We start from the raw sequence: 23,815 nt of genomic DNA, 5'->3' as shown, positions 1-23,815 counted from the left end.
GCAAGGCCTCCTATGTCCCCCACAGACCCAAGTGGAATTAGATGTAGGAAAGGCTTCGATGAAGAGAATTTTGTGGTGAAACGGAGCAGTTCCTAGTCCAGTTTCACTGTCCCGTACTACAAGTCCATAGCAAATATTTCTTTAAAAAAAAACAAAAAATACCATTCAAAGTCATCTCCTAAAATCAAATTTTGTTTTGGAATTTCAACACAGAGGGTTTTTTTTTTTTTTTAACAATGGACCTCACTTATCATGTGGTGACTCAGACCTGGGGCTGGGGCTTGGGTTGGGGGAGCCAAGGCCCTTTCTTGGAAGGCACCCCCTTAGTTCGGGGAGGAGCTTTCCTCGGCAGGCTTTGTTTCCAAGCCCCTTTCTTTCATGAGCTGCGGAATGAGTTGGGTTTCTTTTCTTTTTTTTAATGTCCTTCCTCTGTTAAATCAGTGCCACTGCTGAATCCTAACTAATAATAATAATCCCTGCTTGATGAAATTCCCCTGGTGGAAGCATCAAGGGGGGCTAGGGGAGTCCCCTTTGACTTTCCATGACACCCAACCTCGGCGGGGCTGCTAACAGGACTGACATCTGCAGCTGGAGAAAGGCCAAGCAGGGGGCCCGAACGTGGTCCTTCGAGCCTAGATGCCTACGCTGGCATGATTGCCAGTCCCCGTGTCTCCACTCTCACGAGGGAGAATGAACCCAGTGTCCTGCTTGAGAATGCCCCCTCCCTTTTGCCCCCCTCCCCACCGCACCAAGGCTTAAGGAGATAACCCCCGAGAAGGGGAAGCTTCTATTTGCCCCTCTGTGCCTCCTCTCACCCAGGGAACTCGGTTCACTTTCAATTTCCTGCACTGGCGGGGGGGGGGGGGTAGGGAGTAGGGAGGGGGGCGAGAACCAGGCAGCTTGCCTACAGCAGAGGAAAGTCCCTGGGTGGTTTTCATGAGAATGCATTTTATTGAAAGTCTGCACCTGCCTGGCAGATTGAGGGCATCGGTTTCCCTTCTACTTAAGTAAAACTCCCGGGAGCACGGGAGGGGCGTGGTAAGTTGGTTGCAGAAACAAAGAAGTCAAATAAATCCCTGGAGACTCTCCCTCTTGGGCAGGGGGATGCTGGAGAGGGGGCAACTCTAGCATTCTGGCCCTGCCAATACCTCTCATCAGAGTCCTTCTTGGGGGACCGGAGGGTGGGGTGCCCCCTGGAGACCCTGGAGAAAGAGTGGGGCCCCAGACCAGGGAGGCTCCCTGAGGAATAGCAGAGCCAGGAACTCTGTTCAGGAGAAGAAAGCAAAGGTGCTGGTCCAGGTCGGTCACTAGGAGCAGAAGATGTTCGGAAGGAATCGGTAGATGGGGTTGTAGCTCCGTAGGTTTCTCCCCAGACAGTGGACGAGCTTGCGGTCGCAGGCGCAGAGCTGCGTCTGGCAGAAGGTCCCAGTCTCTGCAGGAAGACAGTGAGAGGGCAGTGGAGGGGGAAGGGGGTGCACTAGGCAGGCAACTGACTGCAGTCCACACACTGGCTGCTTGTCTGAACAGACCCCCCCACCCCCAGTCTGCTTCTGGCTCTCAGGAAGCTCTCTGTGCGAGGGGGAGGAGTGGGGGAAAGGCATCAAGTGTTGGAGCAGGCACACCCACGGCCCAGAGTGAGGCTGTCCATCTCAGGGGTTCTCACACCCTCCGGAGCTCCCCTCTGAGGGTGGAGGCAGGCCCTGCTGTGGAGGAACTCCAGTTCTCAGAGAGGAGGTAGCCCCCCCCAGACTTAGCCTCAAACTCAGATGCACCTGAGCTTGAACTCTAGCTGTGCGCACCGGCAGGTCATTGAGCTTTCGTGGAGCAGGGCAGCCAAACCTACTCCACAAGGAATAACATTGGATGAGGGATTCAAAGTCCGGTTAAGGTGGTCCCCGAGCCCTTCCCCTGGGGTCTGACGCAGCTAAGATAACCCTGCTCCCCTAACTACCAGCCCAAGATATAGGCTGGCTGATCTCTATATCCCAAGATATAGGCTGGCTGATATAGGCTGACAGTTGAACTCATCTGGATCAGGCTCTCCGTAGGAGCGGAACAGGAAGCCCCGTCTTACCACAGGTGACCAAGCCCCGTGTGACTCTGTACTTGTAGGACTGAGTCCGGATGCTACAGCTTGTCTCCTCCAGCCGTCCGTAGCAGTGGTCATGCACCCAACAGCACCTGTCGACGCAAATGCTCAGGCACGTCAGGTCCCCAGAGGCCACCTCTGGCAGAGAAAAAGCATTGAACATAATGGCTGAATGCTTTCCTGCTTTTCTAGCTCATGGGCTCACTTTCCCCGCTGGGCCCACAGCTAGACTACATTTCCCAGCCTGCCTTGCAAGTGGGTGTGGCTGCGTCAGCAGCTAGTGGACCCAAGTGATGTACACCACATCCAGACCTGTCCCTGAAAATCTCCCTAACTACACACCACGCTCTCTCCATCTCTCAGGGGACTAGGGAAGATCCAGCAGAGGGTTCTGAGGCCCCAGGGGACTGCAGAGCCACAAGACAGAAGGAGCCTGGGTCCCTGAGTGACCATGTGATTCACATCAAATGCTTACGGGAACATAATGTTAACTTAGACTAGGTTAGGTAGGGGTGGCAGATTTTGTTTCTTTTTCTTCCATTTTTATTTACAGAAAATTAGAAAAGATATTAGTGTTCCTATGTACCTAGTATCCAGTTTCTCCTTTTCACGTATTTATGTATGATATTTATTATAATTAATGAACCAACATGGACCCATTATTATTAACTAAACTTCATCCTTTATTGCAAGTTCCTTAGTCTTTCCTGAGTGTAGCCCAGGGTCTGATCCAGGATGCCACCTTACATTGGGCTACAATGTCTCTTTAAGCTGCTCTTGGCTGTGTAGCTTCTCAGACTTCCTTTGTTCTTGATGGTCTTGACCGTTCTGAAGAGTATTGGCCTTGGTCAGGGCTTTTGAAAAGTGTCCCACTGTTGGAATCTGGCTGACGTTTCTCTCATGAGAAGACGGGTTACGGATTGTTGGGAAGAAAACCACAAAAGCAACGTGCCATCACGTGCCTGCAGTGTGTAGGCTGCAGTCAGTCACCTGCAGAGTGCACCCCCCCCCCCACTCCCCTCTCACTGTCTGAATTATCACCTTGATTTGTGCCCGCTGCTGCTGACCTTGGCCAGGTTTCTCCACGGCTCTCTCTTTCCCCACAGCAGAGGTTACGCTCTGGGAGGAAGTCACCACGGGCAGCCCAGACCTAAGCAGAGGGGAGTCATGCGCCCGCTGGGTGCAAACTGTTTCGAATGTTCTGCACTGGGCACTTGTCTTTCCTCCTCTCTATGTTAATTTTTTCTGTCACTTATTTACATCAGTCGGTCCCTGGTGGCTCAGTGATTTGTGGTTGGCTGTGAATCTAAAGGTTTGTGGTTCGGATCCACCAAGTGTTTCAGAGTGAAGTAAACCTTGGTGACACTCTTCCATGAAGATCAGCGTTAAAAAGCGCATGAAGCAGCTGACTATGTCAACATGTGGGCCGGGCATGAATCAGCTCATCCGATGGCAACAGGTTTGCTTTGGCTTGGATTCGTGGATATTTGCCTAATACTCTGGACATAAAATACTCAATTTTGATGCTTACGGGGTCCCTGTCTCGCCAGCCGGCGCTCTCTCGCTTGTCTCCTGCTCTTCTTCAACACGCCCCCGTTCCTGTGGTTTTGGGGCTTCTTCTGTTTTAACATTGCCCTTCTTTCAGCCACTTCCAGATGTTGCACGCTTCTTTGTAGATTCCTGAAAATCAGGCGTCATTCCTTCCTTTGGGAAATGGTTGGAGAAACCAGGTCTGGGCACGTGTTATGTCTTTTAGGCCCCCGCACCTGACAGCAAAAATATACCTACCTGTGTGTGTTTATACTGACCGATGCCTATCTGAAAGTGTTTCTGTATGTAACCATCAGCGTCTGCAGTCTCCACCTCGAATTCCTCATCCCATGGACCAGCCTCGCTTCCTCCCTGGCTTCCCATAGCACTCCCACTCCAACAGTGAGAAACATAGGTCCCTCCGTCTGCCATGTGCTTAATTATAAATTGCCATTGGGTTCACGGGTTCACTCCAGTCTGCAAAAAAGCATCGCTCACCCGACTGCGTGCATTTTCTGGAGGACAGTATCTTCCATCACCTCTGTCTTCTAGAACGCTGCTGCTCGGCCATCAAGAAGCGGTTGTGGCCATCTCCAAGAGTCCAGGTGACAGCATAGGCTTTCTGGAGCGAGATCCTTCTATGGTAGATATATTATCGTTTGTCAATTTGAGAATTAAGAGTGTAGGGGTGGAGTCTAGCTTGTCAATCAGATCATAGCCGATGAGGCCTCTGTGTGGGCATGGCCTTCTCCTGAGAATTCTGAGATATGTTGAATTTCATTCTTGGAGGTGGGAGACTCTCTGCTCACACCTGACATAGTAGCTGACAAGACCCAACCTGATGCAGAGACCCCTGCCAGCACTGAGATGGTCCCAATGCCACTAGAGCCAAAGATTTTCTACCCACTGGCTGTGATCTTCCTGCGTTCGGCATCATTGCATGTATTTCATGAGTCTGGAAAGGACTTTATAGATTAGTAACAGACATATGGGCTAATATCGGACTTATGGACTTGATCTGGACTGGGCTGGGATGTTTTCTCAATGCTCAATTGCTCTTGTTTATAAATCTCTTTATTATACACATATGTGTGTCCATGGGTTTGTTTCTCTAGTCTACCCAGACTAACACACTTCATTCAAATGCCTCACCCTTTTGTTTGGTGGTCTTGGTACATCAACTCTTGGAACCCAGAGTCACCATGCAGAGCGGAGTCCGGACAACCTTGGAGGGGCCCGAGTGAGAGGAGTTGAGAACCCAGGCCTGCAGCCTCGGCTCAGTTTGCCGCCCGTGTAAGGGAGCCATCTCAAAAGTGCACCATCCAGCCCCAGTTAAGTTACCCAACAGAAACAGGGCCCCCACACCAAGGCCTGGCAGAGCCATGAGCAGAACGAATGAGTGCGGTTTCTTTGTGCCACTGTGTGTCAGGGCGTTTTGTTACGCAGCAACAGGGAACTGAGACACAGCAGGAGGGGCTGCTTGCTCAGTGGACCTTCTTGGACATATCAGTTACCCTTTCTGAGATTCTGAATTTTCTCATCCACCAAGTGGTGCACCAATGCCCATCTGGCAGATTTCCCACGGCCCTGAGCATAAAGGGTAATCAGTCAATCAACTCACCAGTCGGTGGCATCCTTGGGGGTCCCTCGGCCACCCCAGCCACAGTAGCAACCATAGAAGCCATAGTTGGTCAGGGCGGTCTTTCCAGTCACCTTCTCAATCATTGACTTCAGCTCTAACAAGCCCCCTGGCACAGTATGCACACCTGAAAGATAGTCCCACGTCCCCAGATGAAACGCAGGCACCCCTGCTGCAGCCCCACGTCCCCAGCACCATCCTGACCCTTTTCTCATCCTGGGGGGACCTGGAGGCCCCACGTGGGAGAAGAACAAGAGAGGCCGGGGGAAAGGTGCAGAGGGATGGCAAAGAGTTGTAGACATGGGAAATGAGACGACCTGAGTTCAAATCCTGACTCTGCCACTGATTCATGACACCGTGTTAGACAGCCCTCGGCTGTAAAAGGAGACCCGAAAGCAGTACCTGCTTTTTGGGACTGTCGTAGGTGCTGACTAAGACGCCATGTGTAAATTTTGAGCACAGCGGCAGACAGACGTAAATGATTACAAAATGCCAGATTCCACGAATGACTAACTTCCTTTCACTTCTGGCCATCCACCTCAGCCCTCTCTTATTCCGCAAACACCATTTGGAACTCAAGGTACAGAAACTTGGAGCAGGATGCGACCCTGGGAGATGATTGCCACCAGTTAGTTTCTCCATGTTACACAATGGGAAACAGATTCGGCGAGGTCAGGCGCCTTGGCCCAGGTCTCACAGAGAGTTGAAAGCGAAGCAGCCTGAAGAAGCCATTCTTGCATGTTCCAACCTGACAAGGGCAACCCCACCATCTGTCCAGCTCAGCATCCAGCCCCGATGAGGTTGAAGTCTGCAGGGAGGTCTAGGATATTAAACACGACGATTCCCGACTTGAGTCCCCTACACCAGCTCCGCGAGCCTGGGTCCCCACTCACCAGAGCTAGCATCAGTTCAGCCAATTCTCTGTGCCCAGCACGTTCTAAGGACTCCACATGTCTGAACTGGCTTAATGCCTAAAGCCACTGCAACCGCTCCTGCTACCAGCCCCATCTAACAGAGGAGCGACAGAGGCAGAGTCGCTGTGCCGCTTGTTCAAGGTCACACCGAGAGGACAGGCAGAGCTGGGGTTCCTACACAGCTGTCAGACTCCACAGTCCACCCACCGACCCTCCGGAGGGGAGGGTCCAGGCAGCTGCCGGGAACACTTTGCAGGAACTCGTGCGTGCACAAGGGCAACCTGCAGCATGAGCCGTCCCTTCTCGTTCTCCTGTTGGGACTGGCCCCTCCTGGTCCCTCTCATCCCCTCGGCTGGCAGACAGCGAAGAGGAAGGCAGCCAGTTGAAGAGTCGTACTCGTGGCTACCGGGCTGCAAACCCAACACCAAGCTCAATACCATCCAGTCGATGTCGACTCATAGCGACCCTATAGGACAAAGGAGAACTGGCCCTGGGAGTTCCCGAGATTGAAACTCTTTAGGGGGCAGAAAGCCCACTCTCTCCCACAGAGAAGTGCATGGTTTTGACTGCAGGCTTAGTGGCTGCCGGGAGCCCCGGAGGCAGGTGCTGCGCAGGCTGTTCCGTTGCCTCTCCACTGGGAGAGGGCAGCCGTGCGCTGTGTTGGAGGCTTGGACAAGCCTGAGCAGAGTATGACCCAGGGACCGGGGGCTAGGCTGTGTGTTTAAAGGTCTCTGTTTTAACCTGTGTTTGCTATCATCTTAAATATTTTATTCTTTTTTCTAGTTCCATTTTTAAATCATTTTATTGGGGGCTCGTACAACTCTTATCACAATTCATACATTCATCCGTTGTGTCAAGCGCATTTGTACATTTGTTGCCATCATCATTCTCAAAACATTTTCTTTCTACTTGAGCCCTTGGTATCAGCTCCTCATTTTCCCCCTCCATCCCCGCTCCCTCATGAACCTTTGATAATGTATAAATTATTATTATTTTGTCATACCTTACACTGTCCAATGTCTCCCTTCACCCACTTTTCTGTTGTCCATCCCCCAGGGAATAAGTTGTATGTAGATCCTTGTAATCAGTTCCCCCTTTCTACCCTACCCTCCCTCCCCCCTCCCAGTATTGCCACTCTCAGCACTGGTCCTGAAGGTATCGTCTGTCCTGGATTCCCTGTGTTTCCAGTTCCTATCTGTACCCGTGTACATCCTCTGGTCTAGCCAGATTTGGAAGGCAGAATTGGGATTGTGATAGTAGCGGGGGAGGAAGCATTTAGGAACTAGAGGAAAGTTGTGTGCTTCAAGGTTGCTACACTGCACTCTGACTGGCCCATCTCACGTAGAATGTTTGTCTCCCATGTTTCCCAAGTTTGTTTCCTCCGAGGTCAGCCTGCCGTCTATCGTCTCCTGGGACCCTGCTGGAGCCCCACCTGCCCAGGGCCACCCATGGGACAGATGGAGAAACCGAGGCTTAGCAAAGAGAAGGTTCTTGAGGCATCTACATAGCCCGTGCAGGGTTGAGATTTAAAACTTAAGTCTCTACTTCCTCAAAGATGTGTCTCCTTCCCCACTGCTGAATGCAAGGTCAAAGAGCCAGGAGTCCCAGGGACAGCACTTACTGCAAGTCAGAAGCCAAGCCAGCGTGAGGAGGGCCTTCATCTCTGGGGTTCTGGAAAAGAAAGCACATCCCTGTGACGTGCCTATGAGGTGGCGACTACAGGGCCCTTTCAGGCGCCAGCCCTGGCATTCCACCTTGCCTCAACCCATCCTACTATACAGGAAACGGGCTGACCCAGGCCTGAAACCAACCAACCAATCAGGGGGTTCTGGGGGCATTTGTAGGGATCTTGACCCCAGAGAGGCAGGAATGAGCTTTCCCACCAGGAGTGCACCTAACTACAGACACCAGACGTACTTGACCCGCTGGGGAACAATGTCCCAAAGTCACCAGAGACAGATGGGAAATGCCTCCGTGGAGACTCCGTGGCCCACGTGGCTGGATGTGGACTTGAAGAACGAGGCCTGAACGGGAAGCAGCTGGTGAGGGGCGGTTCGAGTGAGAGTGGACTTTGCCGGGGGCGGTGGGGGGTGAGGGTCGCGGAGGAGTTGTGTCCAGGCTGGCTCTGAATGTGCAGCCAAACCAAAGGCTGCCCCAACCTGAGTCTTCCTCTTGACGGTGGGCACGGACCGTGGGCACTGTCAGGGAGATTGTGCCAGGCCAGCTCAGGGAGGGTGTCCCCGGGCTGTGTTGCCTGACCGAACCCCTGCGAGGCCCTCGCTGCATGCTGGCTGAGTTGGTCACTGCGCCCTCACTGTGTCCTCTCTGACTGACTCCTTCTCTGCACCCCCTCCCTGCCTCCTGCCGCGCCTCGATCCTCCCTCACAAGTGTGGGTACTCCTTAGACGGGTGCCGTGCCAGCTGGTCTAGAGTCCCCAACATCCCTCCACGGCATTGCCCTTGACCAAACGCAGCCACGCGGGGTCCAGAAACCAAATAGCTACGGAGCTTCCTCCAGTCGCAGGCCAGGCCGGATTCTAACTGGGTCTCTCAGATGTTTCTTTTTCTTTCTTTCTTTTTTTAAATCATTTCATTGGGGGCTCGTACAACTCCTAGCACAATCCATACATGCATCCATTGTGTCAAGCACATATGTGCATTTGTTGCCATCATCATTTTCAAAACATTTTCTTTCTACCTGAGCTCTTGGTATCAGCTTCTCATTTTTCCCTCCCTCCCTCCCTCCCTCATGAACCCTTGATAATTTATAAATCATTATTTTTTCATGTCTTACACTTACTGATGTCTCCTTTCACCCACCTTTTTATTTTCTGTCCCCCTTGGAAGGGGTTAGATGTAGACCATTGTGATCAGTTCCCGTTTTCTCCCCCACCTTCCCCTTTCCTTTACCCTCCTGGTATCGCTGCTCTCAATATGGGTCCTGAGGAGTTTATCTGGCCAGGATTCCCTGTGCTTCAGCTCTTATCTGTACCAGTTTACATGCTCTGGTCTCACCAGATTTGTAAGGCACAATTGGGGTCATGATAGTGGGGGGTAGGGTAGAAGCATTAAGGAACTGGAGGAAAGTTGTATGTTTCATTGGTGCTATACCGTACACTGACTGGCTTGTTTCTTCCTTGTGACCCTTCTGTACGGGGGATGTCCAATTGTCTATAGATGGGCTTTGGGTCTCCACTCCACACTCCCCTCATTCACAATGATATGATTTTTTGTTCTGGATATTTGATGCCTGATACCCGACCACATCAACACCTCATGATCACACAGGCTGGTGTGTTTCTTCCATGTGGACTTTATTGCTTCTGAGCTAGATGGCCGCTTGTTTATCTTCAAGCCTTTAAGACCCCAGACGCTATATCTTTTGATAGCTGGGATAAATCAGCTTTCTTCACCACATTTACTTATGCACCATTTGTCTTCAGTGATCGTATAGGGAAGGTGAGCATCACAGAGTGCCAGGTTATCAGAACAAACTGTTCTTCTATTGAAGGAGTACTTGAGTAGAGGCCCAATGTCCATCTGCTACCTTAATACTAAACCTATAAATATATGTACATAGATCTATTTCCCTATCATTATGTATGAATATATTTACATATGTACATGCCTGTATTTAGATCTCTATAAATGCCTAGTTCATTCCTCTATTTCCTTTTACTTTCCTCTTGTCCCACCATCATGTTCTGTCTTCATTTGAGTTTCAGTAATTCCTCTCAGTTACATTGCCCTTGATCAAGCCCTACCAGGCACCCTATGCACTCCTTGCCATCGATTTTAGATCACTTGTTGTTCCCTTGTCCCTGGATTTGTTAACACCCACTTGCTTTCCCCCGACTCCCCCTCTCCCATGCCCCCCAAAATTATAGGCCCTGTTGCTTTTTTCCTCCAGATTGTTTATCCTGCCTATCTTATCTAGATAGACCTGAAGAGACAGTTATAAGCACACAAAAGAGAGCAAAATAAAACATCAAAAGAAAAACCAACAACAAAAATGATGATTAAAAAAAGATAGAAAAGCCAATAAGTAGTTCTGGGTCTGTTTGTTGACCTTTAGGAGTGTTTTCCAGTCGAGCCTGATTGGGTGCCACCCCCTGGCCTCAAAGTCTATTTTTGGTGTTCCCCGGGGACTTCGTTGCTGCTCTGTTGCTTAGAGTTTTGCCCTGGAGTGATAGGGTCAGATGGGGCACGATTCCCACACTGTGCCTCCAGCGTTGTCCCTCAAAGTGCAATGGGTCAGTGATGGGACCGGCCTTATGGTCCTCGCTGTGCATTGGCTGCTCTGAGCGGGAATATCGTCCTCCGGGCTTGGTGGGTCAGGATGTGTTCCATTCTCTCTCCTTCCCTCTTCATTTGCTCCTGTGTGCTCTGATCAGATGTGCCTCTCTCCCTGAGCTGTAGCTTCAGCGCTGTCCTCTGAAGTGCATTCTTCCCAGAAGTTTCTTACTGGCACCTCCCCACCTGAAGTCCTGGTTTTCCCAAGCTGCTCAGCTAGGATTTTTCCTTCAGTACCCTGCCATCTCCTAATCCCTAGATTTTGTGACCCCCTCCTCTCCCCATCCCTATGTCAGTGCTCTGTCCTCAAGCCCCTGGTAGTGACTAAGGCCTGCCCCCAAAACAGAGGGTGCTTGGTCCTTGGCTAGCCGCTCCTCCCACCCTTCGTCCAGCAGCTCCTCTGAGTTCCAGGAACATTCCTGAGGCCTGTGTCCACCCACAGACTCCGCTCTGAGGGCTCTACCCTGCCCCGCCCACCCCCCAGGAGAGAAGACAAGGGCCCCAGGCCCTATTCCTTCTGCCCCAAGCTTCCTCTGCCGCCTCCCCAAACTTCGACGGGGACCATAAAGGGAACAGTGACTGCTTACCTGTGTCGGGCACTGTCCTCAGCCTCTTTAAGCCTCCAACAGCCTGGAAGGTGGGCGCTGTCAGACCACTTTGCCAAGACAAGGTCTGTCCTTTTAGATGACTGCTTGTTGAATGAGAGAGTGAGTGAGTGAGTGAGTGAGTGAGTGAGTGAGTGAATAAGTGAGTGAGTGAGTGAGTGAATCAATGAGTGACTGAGTGAATAAATGAGTGAGTGAGTGACAGAATAAATGAATGAGTGACTGACTGACTGACTGACTGAGTGACTGAGTGAGTAAAGGTGTTGGATTCTGTGTGTCAACAACGGAGGGCCCAGAAGCATGAAGAGAGTTGCTGAGCCTTTAGCCCAGGACTGAAGCTTACTCCTCCCAATGCTCTGCTGCCCCATGGGAGGCAGGCTCCTGGTGTCAGGGAGGGGAAACGGTGCCAGAGAGAGGCAGGCTCAGGGCTCGGGAAATGGGTCTGGGAGGGGAGAGAAAGGTTTCACAGTGGGGATGGCTTGGCATCCAAGAGATGCCCTGGGTGTCTGGGGACGTGGCGAGTCTGTCAGCCCACAGCAGGACGTGGGATTTGCTATTTTTATCAAGGGACCACAGAGAGGAAGGCATGTGGCCTCAGGATAATTCTGAAGCAGAGCCATGGTTTCAGAAATGGGGTGGGGTGGGGAGCAGAGACAGACAGCCTGGTGAGATGGCAGCTCACCCTGTGACAGGCTATCCACTGTCCACATACAGCACCCCCCGTCCCTGTGCTTACAGGACCCTGGCTCATGTCTCCTGGCTGGGAAGGACAGACAGCCCACGCCCACCTAGGCTGCCTCTCTCTTTGCCAGGGAGGCAAGGCGGGGGTCAAGTGTCCCCGGGCACCCCACTCTGTGCTCTTGTTCCCCCTCAGGTAAGGCAGCCCCCGCAGTGGACATTCCTCACCCATGCGACCATCTGCCTGTCTGTCTATCTGTCTTTCAGGCCTGCAGAGGGACTGTTGTTACACCCCTCGGTTATGTTGGCCCTCCCCAGGTCCCACCACCCTGTGCCCACCTGTCTCCTCCCCAATTGGGAGCTCACACTCCCCATGGAACCCCTGGATGGTTCCCCCTCTCCCTCTTGTGCAGAAGCAGCGCTTCATTTAGCTACATTGTCATCGGTGTGGGGGTGGCACTCTGGAAAGGCATGAAGGCGCTCTGGCTTGGGCCACCTCCTCCCAACCCCCTTCATGGGCCTCCCTCCCGTGACACCCACACACAGGGCTTTGTCCGGTCCTCTGGCCCAGGACTGCTGCTCAGGTTTCAGTCTGGCTCGGACTCACCCCAGAAATGGCCTGAGAGCAGGGAGAAGCCCTCCTAGACTGGGTGCCTGCCCCTCCTCTCTCTAGTGCTGCAGGGGCCAGCCCGACTCTCTCTGCCCGGCCTCCAGGCTGGCTACTGGAGGCAAGAAAGCCCCCGTTCTTTGGAGCCGTTCTAACAGGCTGTCTCCCTCCTTCGGGCTTTGGGTTTGGGGCACTCCTTGCCAGCTCCCGGTGTTGATTCCCTTGAGAAAGGAGAAAGCAGCAGCTTGTGCTTAGAACCGCAACTCAGCCTCTCCAGCGCTGGGTGACCCCCGTGTTTCATTCTCACAGGAAACACGGAGCTCTGCCTCTCCCACCCCAGAGGCATGTGGCGAAGAGACCGTGGGAGGCATACATAAGGCAGGGAGGCATGGGACCCATGGTGAGGGCGGCCAGGGTTGGAATCTTGGCTTCCCTCCCGGCTAGCGATGGCACCTCAGGTCAGTTGCTTCTGCTCGCTCTTCTTTCAATGGGCTGCTTGTTGTCCACCTTCCCCACAGGGCTGCTATCAGGGGGACGGAGGGCAAATGTGAGTAACTCGGTGATAGCTGACTGCCTGAGACCACCATTACCAAGGGGGGAAGAAAGAGAGAGAGAGAGAGAGAGAGAGAGAGAGAGAGAGAGAGAGAGAGAGAGAGAGAGAGAACGCTTCACACCAAAAGAAACAGACTTTTAAGGCTATGCGGAAATGGAAAGGAGGGATGGGTGTCGTTTCAACGTATGATGCATTTTAAAGATCTTAAATCTGTAAAGAAGTGCTGGCTAACAAAGAGACCTGGCGGGTGGTGGGCTATGTGTTGGGCTGATCACTGTAAGGTCAGCAGTTCTAACACACCAACTGCTCCAAGGGAGAAAGAGGAGGCTGCAGCTCCCTGGATGATTTACAGTCTCAGAAATCCAAAGGAGCAAGTCTGCTCTGTCCTGCAGGGTCTCTGGGAGTGGGGCTTGGCTCAACAGCAGTGGGTTTAGTTTCAGTTTAACCGTATAAAGAAGGAGAGGCCCTGGTGGCACAGTGGTTCTACATGGGGCTGCTAACTGCAGAGTCAGTGGTTCGAAACCACCAGCTCCTCTGCAGGAGAAAGACAGTGCTTTCTACTCCTGCAAACAGGTAGAGTCTCAGAAGCCCACAAGGGTAGTTCGAGGCTGTCCTGTGGGGTCACTGTGAGTGAGAGTAGACGCAACTGCAGTGAGTTTGGGGTTGCTTTTGGAGTCACAGCGAATGAGTCCTCAAAGCACTACCAGTTAGACATTGGGCTAACTGCCCACCAGAGCACGCTGTGGCTGTCTGCTCCCGTAAATATTTACAGCCTCAGATGGACTTCAGGCCTCTGCTCAAGTCCTCCCTCAATGCAAGAACACTTTGGTTCTAACAGCCTGGCATTCTGTGATGCTCACCCTCCTGACATCGTTAAAGACAAAGCGGGTGCACAAGCAGACGTGGTGAAAAAAGCAGATGGAGCCTGGCAATCAAAAGATACAGTGTCTGGGGTCTTAAAGGCTTGAAGTTAAACAAGTGGCCATCTAGCGGGGAAGCAAGAAAGAAGCACACCAGCCTGTATGATCATGAGATGTGGACGGTATCGGGTAACAGGCATCAGAAGACCCCAAACAAACAAATAAAAAACCATTGTTTGAGAATGAGGTTGGGTCAGAGCAGAGACCCAAAACCCATCTGTAGACAATGGGACATCCCCTCACGGAAGGATCACAAGGGACGGGATAAGTCAACCAGGGCGCAGTAAAGCACCAATGAAACACACATTATTCCTCTGGTTCCTTGAGGCTTGCTCACACCCCATCCCTTATCATGACCCCAGTGCTGCCTTTCACTGCAGGCTAGACCGGAGCATGTGCACAGGTACAGATAAGAGATAAGAGCCCACAACCCATGGGATCCAGGAACAGGAATGGGAGTAACCATAGCAGAAGGGTTGGGGAGAGGAGGGGAGGAAGGGGGAAATGATTGCAATAATCAACACATTGCCACACATACTCCCTTCCAGGGGGACAGACAACAGATACCATGGGGGAAGGGAGACAGCAGTCAGTGTAAGATAGGAAAATAATAATAATGTGTAATTTATCAAGAAGTCATGAAGATGGGGGAAAGAGGAGCTGATAACAAGGGCTCAATAGAAAATAAATGTCTAGAAAATAATGATGACAACATATGTACAAATGTGCTTGACACAATTGATGTATGGGTTGTTATAAGAACTGTAAAAGCCCCAATAAAATGATCTTTTAATTAAAAAAAGAAAGTTTTTAATATATATATATTCCTCATGCTCAGCTGCCACCTGCCCCTGGAGGCTCTCGTATCACTGTGATGCTCAACAGGCCACAGTGGAGCTTGCAGGGGAAGGCAGGCTCAGAAGAAAGGCCCAGTGTCCCCTTTCTGAAAAGTAGCCAATGAAAACCCGGTGATTAGCCCCACAGCCAATCAGGGAGCTGGCTCTGGAGCAGGACTGCGCTGTTCCCTTCGGTATGGGGTCCCCATGAGTCAAGGGCGGGCTCAGTGGCACTGATGGAAGTCCTCACTTAGACACAGTGGTCTTGGTGCTAGTTGCTGCCAAGTCCGCTCCAACCCACAAAGACCTTCTACGCTGGATGGAGTCCGCTGTCACTAGAACTTGGGTGGTGATGACTACTCTCCATTATGTGAATGAGGAAAAGAGAGCTGATCTTACGGAGAAGTCCTAGGTAGGACAAATGGCTACTCACTCCACTCCAAATCAAAAGATTGGTGGTTCAAACTCCAGCAGAGTCACCTACAAAGAGAGCCTGGTGATCTGCTCCTGAAAGGTCCAAGTCTGTCAAAAGGCCTGTGAGTCGATTCGGGGGGATGTCAGTCCTGCGCATTACTGAGAGAACTGGAACTGATGACGCCGGGCCCGTGTACTACAGAGAGAACCGTTGACCCCAGTCCCGTGTGTTACAGAGAGAACCGATGACGTCGGGCCCGTGTGCTACAGAGAGAACTGACGACGTCAGTCCCGTGTGCTACAGAGAGAACTGACGACGTCGGGCCTGTGGGTTACAGAGAGAACTACTCGGTGCTTCCCTATAGTGCACAGCTCTGCTCTGACACAGGAGGAGTCCCCGTGACAGTTTGTTTTTGATGGTTAATTAACCTGCCAGACGTGCTCAGTGGGACTCCAAAGGAACCCAGAGCTGTTGAGTTGATGCGCAGTGACCCTTCAGACAAATGAGCACAGCTGCCCGCCAGCGCTGGGCCACAGGTGCCGATTTTCACTCTCATTCGCCCCTGTGGCGCTCCCTCTGGCTCCAGAGACACTCTTGTCTGGGAAGATGTGGATGTCGACTCCTTCCTCTGCCCACAGTTGATTTCTTTTCTCTCCGTCTCTCCCCTCCCAGCAGAGGAACGCCCCCTTCAGGCCCCCTCAAAGCCCCCTCTCCCTCATGTCTAACCAGTAGGATCTCGGGGAAACCCGGTCAATTCAGGACAGTGCTAGTTTTTGGGTTGCTTTGGTTTGGGTTTTCTGTAACCCAGGAGTGAACGAGGGACATCCGTCAAAGCAGTATCTGTTGAGAGCCTACTACATGCCAGGCCCCGCGGGGGACACGCTGTGTCCTTCCGCAAGGTGGGGAGCTTTCTATGTGGGCAGGGGCAATAGACTGCAGATACATCGGGAACCCGGAGATGTGTCCTGTGGTGGTGAATGCTCTCTGCCCTGCCTGTCCGCACTGCCTCCTCCCCCTGGCAGACAAGCAGACACAGGGCTCCCCACCCTAACCCAGCAGAACCCAGAAAAGGAAAACAAGCCACTTCCTGGCCTCTGCTGACCTCACTCCCTAGCTTTGCTTTTCCCTCAAAGTCCAAGAGTAACCTCCATGTCCTCACTGCCCACTCCTTAACCCTTTGCTGCCTGGTTCCTGGCCCGGCCCCATCCCGGAGCCCGCTCTCCCGCTAGGGGGACGGCAACTGTCCGTATAGCAGAACGCCTGGGCCATCCTCACCGCACCAGTGTATGGCAGGGCTTTGAAATGGGTCTGGGGAAATGCCATTCTTTCCTTTCCATTCTCCCCCCACACTTGACGAAGCCCCTCGGATGTGGCTTCCTTGCTGTCTGTGGTACCACCCCTGGGTCAGGTCAGTGGGACTGTGGGGCATTTGCTGTGGAAGCCCAGCAAGGTCACCATGATGGGCAGCTATGGGCGGAGCTTCCGGACGGAGACAGAATAGGGAGAAAGGGCTGGCTTTCTACTTCCAAGACTAGGGAGTGAAATCCATCTCCCTCAGGTGGCTGAGAAATCTGGTGTTGGACAAGTCTGAACACCCCCCCGCCCCCTCCTCTTGGAGATACCACCTAGCTGACTGCTGCCTCCTCCTCCAAACTCTCTCTCCCTCCTCTGCCCTCTAGCTGCCAAGGCCCTCGGTCTCTTCTCCCTCCCTCTCCTTAGCCCCTCCATGAAGGCATTTTGCCAGGAACCTGCCCTGTGGAGTCAGCCTGTTTCTCGCTGAGAGTTAATCCACTCTTATGTCTACACTGAGGCCAGGAGGCAGCCCGGCTGAGCAGTGACTGAGGCACAGCTGTCACTCAACAGGTGACCCCGAGGGAAGACATGGCGGATTCCGCAAGTGAGGAGAAGGAACCGTGTTGGGAAAAGAACCTGCGCTCTGGGATCACACATACCTGGATTCTCCTCCAGATGTCCGTGTCATCAGCAGTGAGGCGTTCAATCTCTTCCAATCTGAGTTTTAGTGTCTGTAAAATTGGATGATGGCTGAATTAGCTTCCTGTCGTCACCCTGGTAAGTCTATGAGATGATACAGGAGAGGGGTTTGGTACATGCTTGCATTCTCAGAAACACACACACACAAAATAGAAAACCTCGTGCCATCGAGTCGATGCTGACTCACAGTGACCCTATAGGACAGGGTGGACCTGCCCCTTGGGTTTCTGAGACAGGAATAAAAAGCCTCATCTTTCTCCTTCGGAGCAGCTGGTAGTTTTGAACTGCCGACCCTGTGATTAGCAGTCAAGTGCGTAACCCAGTAGGCCTGAAGGCTCCTTGCCAAGTGCTCAGTAACTGTGAGAGGACTTCAAAAAGTTCATGGAAATTCGGAAACTGAGAGACTCGGGGTATGTTGTCTATAGGTATGGTTACTATGAAGACTTCCTACTAGGACTCTACTGTGTCTTTCACTCCTGTACCCCAAACTTGGCACATAGGAGGTGCTCAATAAGAGTTACGGAGTGGATCCATTCTCCGAGTTCACTCACCGCCCTGGCACACTTCTAATGCCAGATGCCCCAGCTCAGCGGCTCTCAACCTGGAGGTCAAACGACCCTTTCACAGGGGTCGCCTGACTCATCACAGTAGCAAAATGACAGAGATGAAGCAGCCACGAAAATAATGTGATGGTTGGGGGGTCAGCACCCCATGAGGAACTGTATGAATAGGTCGCAGCATGAGGAGGGTGGAGAACCACTGCTCCAGCTCAAAGCCTGACAGGAACGTCCAACCCAAACGAATCAGCTCCCCACAGCTCCGTTCTCAGCTCTCCTCTCTCCGCTCAGTCACACTTCAGCAACTAAAAACACCCCTCCCACCCCACCCCCTTGAGGGCAGGATTCTCCTCCGGTTCACTCCTGACCCCAGCACCACAACAATGCCTGACCAGCATCAGAAATACAAGGCTGAGTCCAAAAGTTTGGTTATTAAATCATATGAAACAAAAATATCAAAAGGGGAAGCTGTTGCTTTCTTGACAAAGTCTCCATCTAGGCCTATGGACTCCTTTGGGGGTTTCTGTCTCTCTAACGCTTCCCCTAAAGAATTCTTCTGCGTCTTTAATCCTCACAGATTTTGTGGGCCATTCCAGCTCCATGCCACAAGTCGAGAAACCCAGGGCAGGTATCAAGTCCTTTGCCCAGCTCCTGTAGCAGGTGGACCCAGAATCTTACCGGGCTCTGTTCTTTCCACTACACACAGAAAAAGAAGAGCCAAGACAATGATGATCATTGGGATTATCCCCGGATATTTGGCGATCAGAAGTCACAGTCACCTGCCTCCAGAACAGCACTGAGCAGGAAGCCTGATAGTGAACAGCCCAGGCCCTGCAGCCGCCACTGAGATTACCTGTGTGCCCTGCTCCATGCCTCAATTTACCTATCTGAGTAATGGGACCAATAGACGAAGCTGCAGCTTCACGCCTATATTCTGCGGTGACACACGGTACGTGTTGGCACATCCGAGGGGGTTTCCAAAAAAAAAAAAACACACACACCAAACTTTTGGATAAATGAAACTGAATGATAGCGGAATTTTTCCACAAACATTTTGAAGCTCCCTTGTCCTAAAGATCCAATCAATGTTAAGTACTTTTAGTAGGACTCCAGGAAAGGTGGAGAACAGGGTCCTAAGAGATGTGGTCCTGGAGCAGGTGATGACTACAATTCATGCCCCTGAGTTATACATGTGAAGGATGGAGAAATGGCACATGTTTCCTTGCATCCATATTTTCCACAACTTCAAGGGTTTGGTTTTTTTCCCTAACAACTCAAGTGTCCTGGGAATAGAATGAGTCATCTCAGGGGGAGGCAAATTTCCTGTGCCCAGAAGCACTTTTCATTCACTGCTATTAGGAACAGAAATGTGGCGTGGGAGTTGGGGCCACAGCCCCGCTTAACTTCTCAGCTAAAGAAACATTCTCTAAGGGTGGGAAACACAGAGACCTTCCAAAAGCACAGGAAGCCAGCTCCGGTGGTGATGGAGCATGGGGGTGTTCTCATGTGCAAAAGTGTAAGACCAAGCTACATGCAATGTCAGGATTTGCAGAGAAGAACAAGCAGGCCAGCAAAATTCCCTGCGTTCCTGAGAGCCCTGACAAACACTGTGTGCTCCCTGCCCAGGTAGCTTCTTCCTCTTCCGGGGCGAGCCTTCCGCCAGTTGGCAACCTGGTGATGAAGATGCACTCCGTCCAGGCTTGGCCTGAGTTGCTATGCACAGCTTGTTCATGGCATAGCTAACGCTCAATAACAGGTTCGAGTCCAGTGTTCACCAAAATGCAAATTCTAAGCACAAAATACAAGATCCAAAATGCTAAAAAGGCAAATCCAAATGCTAGGAAACATTTGAAGCATGTTTTGTTCTATTTTTGACAAATCTAGTCAAACTATTTACTCTCAAGAACCATCAGGGGTTTGCCTTCCTTTCTTTGTGTTCTTCCCTCTACCTGGAATATACTTCCCCCTGTTCCAACCACCCACGGTCATTCAGTCCATTCATAGTCCTAGTGATCCTAAAGGACAGAGTAGAACTGCCCCATAGAGTTTCCAAGACCGCAAATCTTTACAGCAGCAGAAATCTTCAGCAGAAATCTTCATCTCTCTACCTGGAGCTGCTGGATGGTTTGAACCACTGACCTTGCAGTTAATAGCCCAGTGTTTAACCCACTGCACCAACTGGGGTCCTTTGTGGAAGACAGCCCACAACAGGCTGGCTCCCCAAGGGACTAACTGAAGGGATAATTAAACAGACGAATCGTGCAAGGACTCACCTCTTCCATGGCAGCGGGAACCAGACAGAGAGAGTGAATATATTCTTTGACAGACGTCTATATTCTCAGGACATGCAGATCTCATGAATTACATATGTAACAAAGTGGGCAATATCTTAACCCTAGAGGTCCCTGTGCTCACGGGGGAAGAAACCGAATGCTAGCATCAGGGGCCAGGCAGAGGGGATTCAAGTGCCCCTTGGGCAGCTGAACAAAAGAAACACGTCTGCTCCCATAAAGGAAGGCCTCGGCCGCATTGTGATCAGCCATGAGCGTGCCACAGGTAACAAACACTAAGGTAGCACTAGAATGGGAGGATGTTGTGGAGATGATCTTTAATTAGGAGAAGGTGACTGGGACTTTTCTCCATCTCACAAATGTGAAGGCCTCCCTCCACCCAGACTCCTGCCCTCCCAGTCTTCTTGAATCCTGAGAACGGACACTCTGCTCCTGGTCCTCAGTTTCCCACAGACCTTTCTTCCATCCCTGTCTGATACACAAAACCAAAGCAAACCCGTGGCCAATGAGACCGTTTGAACTCAGAGCAAGACTTTCCAACGAAAGAGTCGAACTGCTCATCAGGCTTTCCTGGCTGTGATCCTTCCTGGAGAAGACCACCGGGTCTTGGCTCTCCTGGGGAGGCCGCTGATTCAAATCACAGCCCTGTGCTGAGCAGCTGAGTGCTGAAACACGGTGCCACCCTAGGAAGTGGCCACTCACTACTCTACCTCCTGAGAGCTGTAAGAGAGCACCTGGGTTTAATTGAACTGCCAAAGGACCAGCGTCAGGGTGGGTGCAAAGCTGGTTCCTTTGAGGTAGAGGTCAGACCTCCGTCACTTCCCGGAGTTGGGCCAGTTCTGACACCAGCCCTCCCCCGCCCCCCCATGGCCCTCTCTGCTTCTCTGGTGGATTTGGTCATGCATAGTCAGGGGGCACGCAGAAGTCACAGATCCTATCCTGTTATGGGGGTGATTAGGGAAGTAACGGCTACCCCTGGGGATCAGGACCCACTTTGAGGTAGTTGTTGTCAGTTCCAGCTCACAGTGAAATGACTCTATGCTCAACAGAACCCAACATTGCCAGCTCCTGGGTCGTCTCCCCAAGTATTGTCTCGTTTGAGCCCCGTGCGCGCCAACCGTCTCATCTAGAGTCTTCCCCTCTTTCACTGCCCTTCTACGTGACCAAGCAGGGTGTCCTTTCCCAGGGAATGTTCTCTCCAGATAACACGTCCAATGTATGTGAGACCAAGTCTCGCCATCCTTTCCTCCAAGGAGCACTCTGGCTGTCCTTCCCAGGCAGATTTGCTTGTTCTTTTGGCAGATCACGGTACTTTGAATGTTCTTCACCATAATCCCACTGCATCCATTCTTCTTCGGTCTTCCTTATTCAATGTCCAATTTTCACATGCATGGGAGGTGATGGAAAATAACATAGCTTGGATCACGCACACCTTCCTTGTTTTGAACACTTTGAAAAAAACTTTAATCATTTTATTGGGAGCTCTTACAGATATCATAACAATCCATAATTCAATCACAGCAAACAGGATTGTACAATTGCTACCACTATCAGTTTCATACATTTTCTTTCTTCTTGAACTCCTTGATATCAGCTCCCCTAATCCTTCCCTCCCCCACTCCACTCCCCAGGAACCCCTTTTTCCTCCCTATAATAGTTTGGGGTGTTTTTTGCCATATCTTATGTAGGAGATTTACCCAGTTCAATATATGTCATTTGATCTCTTGACTGCTGCTTCTATGAGCATTGATTGTGAATTCAAATTCAATGAAATAATTGAGAACGTTAATCTTTTCTTCATTTATCAGAATGTTACCTAATGGTCTAGTTCGAAGGCTTTGGGTCTTTTACATTGAATTGTAATCCAAACTGCAGGCTGTTAGGGAGATGTTCACAATTCCCTTTCCCAAGCAGGGATATTTTATTGTGATTTGAATTAAAAGAACACCAGGTAAAACCTCAGATACACACACACACACACACACACACACATGTCATAGCTGTGACCCCGTTCATAAGCCTGCCACCTTTTGAGGGACAGATGACCTTCTGAGTAAGCCCCCGCTTCCCTTTAGAAGTGGCCTAGCCTCCTTCAGAGCTACACCAATAACAGCGAGGACAAGAACGAAGAAAATGTTGTGACATTGATTGTGGTGATGACTGTACAACTCTTCTTGCTGTGATTGAACTCCTGAGTTGTATGCGATGTGGACTGTCTGCCAATAAAACAGTTTTTAACAAAGAAACACACCAGCTCACAAAGTCTGACAACGTCTGGCAAAGGGAGGCAAGCAGCCCTAGAGACCCCTGGCACACAGCCTGTCTTTTACCCATCCCCCATGCCCTCACCGTTACCTCTCCGCACACCCCCCTTTTCCATTGCCTTCTCCCCCTTCCCTGCTCTGAAGGCCCTGTTAGGGACTGACCTCCTCAGGCCTGGCCTCAGCTCTAGCTCCTGGCCTGTCTCCATGAGCAGCCTTTTCAGCCAGAATAACCGGGAACCCCAGGCCTTGATGATCCCTACCTGAGGCCAGACCACTGAGGGCCTCAGCCTGCAGGTTCCACATGCACAGATGCTTGTCCTCGGGAATTCTTCACGTGAGGGACAATGGAGAGAGCGAGCCGGAGCGAGAAGAAACTTCAGGCGAAGCTTCCACGGAAACCAACTGGGTCTGACCCAGCCCAGGCCCCTAAGCCTTCACAGAAACCGCCTCCTGACAGAAAAACAGAACTCAGGGCTGTGCTAAAGGGGCCTGGCCGCCTGCCTGGTGAATTCCACTGGGAGGGGAAGCCTCGGGAGCATTTGAGTCCCCACTGAGTACCTTCACAGCCTCCTCTGCTTCAAAGGCCTTTGCTGATTCCTTCAGCCTGGAGTAATCACTCCCCGGCTGCACGCTTTGCTGACTAAGGGTCTGGGCTGTGGCCCGGAGGCTGGGCCCATCCTGAACTGGGTGAGACCAGAGTCAGAACTCAGAGCCTGAGGATGGGTGGACAACAGAAGGGCAAGAGGCGGGTGAGGATGGGATCTATCAGGGCAGCCGAACGTCTGGAGATGAATGTGGACAGGGCAGAGGTGTGGCCAGACAGGTGTGTTATCATTCAATGCAGAATTGTCTCCTGGGCTGGGCCCGGAGGCCAGACACGAGCAAGGCGTCAGGGGCCCTTCCTCGGGAGGAGCATGGTGTGTCATTGGGAGACAGCTCCCAAACCCCCATCAAACATCTCAGAAGCACAGCATCATGGGGAACGGGCTGGTGAATAGTGATGACAGTGTGGCCATGATAACAATGGCCAAAATCACCGTTCCTTGAGTGCTCGCTTTGTGCCGGGCATGGCGTTAAGCACAGTGCAGGGTTTATCTTGCTTAATATGGGTAACCACTCGGAGAGAGAGGTCTTCCTATTTACAAGGGGGAGATCCAGTGAGTTGCCCCAAACCACCCAGCTAGCCAGCCCTCCCATGAGTTTAGGACTCTGCCTATTCACATGGTCAGGAGGCTGAGGGGTGCCAAGGGGCGGTTTGGGTTAACTGCTAACCTGAAGATTGTGCATGGAACCTACCCAGCCCCTCTATGGAGAAAGGCCTGGCCATCGCCTTCCACAATTAGTCACTGCCACCATGTCCAGTCTGACCCTGTGGGACAGGGGAGACCTGCCCCTGTGGGTTTCTGAGGGTGTAACCCTATATGGGAGCAGTCTCATCTTTCTTTGTAAGGACACCTGGGTTTGAACCACCGACCTTGCCATTATCAGGCCAACACATACCCACCAAGGCGCCATAAGCCAAGAGAAGGCTCTGGAGCGGCTGGAGTCTAGCACCCGTGAGGCCTCCATGAGCTGGAATAGACTTAATAGCAAAAGGGCTACTTTGGCTGGTGGAGAGTTAGGCTTTGTGTC

The 23,815-nt window shown here is 51.7% G+C and overlaps 1 protein-coding gene across 2 annotated transcripts; it reads right to left on the bottom strand.

Moving 5' to 3' along the window:
* Positions 1-943: 943 nt before the first annotated feature.
* Positions 944-22,684, bottom strand: PLA2G5 (phospholipase A2 group V). Of its 2 annotated transcripts, XM_075538407.1 has the most exons (6): positions 22,444-22,684; positions 17,032-17,103; positions 7,794-7,843; positions 5,241-5,385; positions 2,075-2,181; positions 944-1,432 (listed from the first exon to the last, which is right to left on the bottom strand). In XM_075538407.1, exons 2-6 carry the CDS (start codon positions 17,058-17,060, stop codon positions 1,308-1,310), a joined length of 456 nt encoding a protein of 151 aa, XP_075394522.1. In that variant the 5' UTR covers positions 17,061-17,103; positions 22,444-22,684; the 3' UTR covers positions 944-1,307. The 2 variants fall into 2 exon arrangements, with proteins under 2 accessions (XP_075394522.1, XP_075394520.1); XM_075538405.1 differs by lacking the exons at positions 17,032-17,103; positions 22,444-22,684 and adding an exon at positions 11,053-11,417.
* Positions 22,685-23,815: the final 1,131 nt, after the last annotated feature.

Source organism: Tenrec ecaudatus, chromosome 1 (assembly GCF_050624435.1).
Source record: "Tenrec ecaudatus isolate mTenEca1 chromosome 1, mTenEca1.hap1, whole genome shotgun sequence".
In the NCBI taxonomy this organism is placed as follows: Eukaryota; Metazoa; Chordata; class Mammalia; order Afrosoricida; family Tenrecidae; genus Tenrec; species Tenrec ecaudatus.
Note: the sequence above shows the minus strand (reverse complement) of the source record. Positions and strands in the feature narration are given on the sequence as shown.

Excerpts from the sequence above, each read along its gene's own strand:
- PLA2G5 (XM_075538405.1), bottom strand. The coding sequence starts at position 11,372 with ATGCTTCTGGGCCCTCCGTTGTTGACACACAGAATCCAACACCTTTAC. Across the intron at positions 7,844-11,052 it reads GAGGACAGTGCCCGACACAG|AACCCCAGAGATGAAGGCCC; the intron begins GTAAGCAGTCAC and ends TTTCTTTTCCAG. Across the intron at positions 1,433-2,074 it reads ACGGGGCTTGGTCACCTGTG|AGACTGGGACCTTCTGCCAG; the intron begins GTAAGACGGGGC and ends GTCTTCCTGCAG.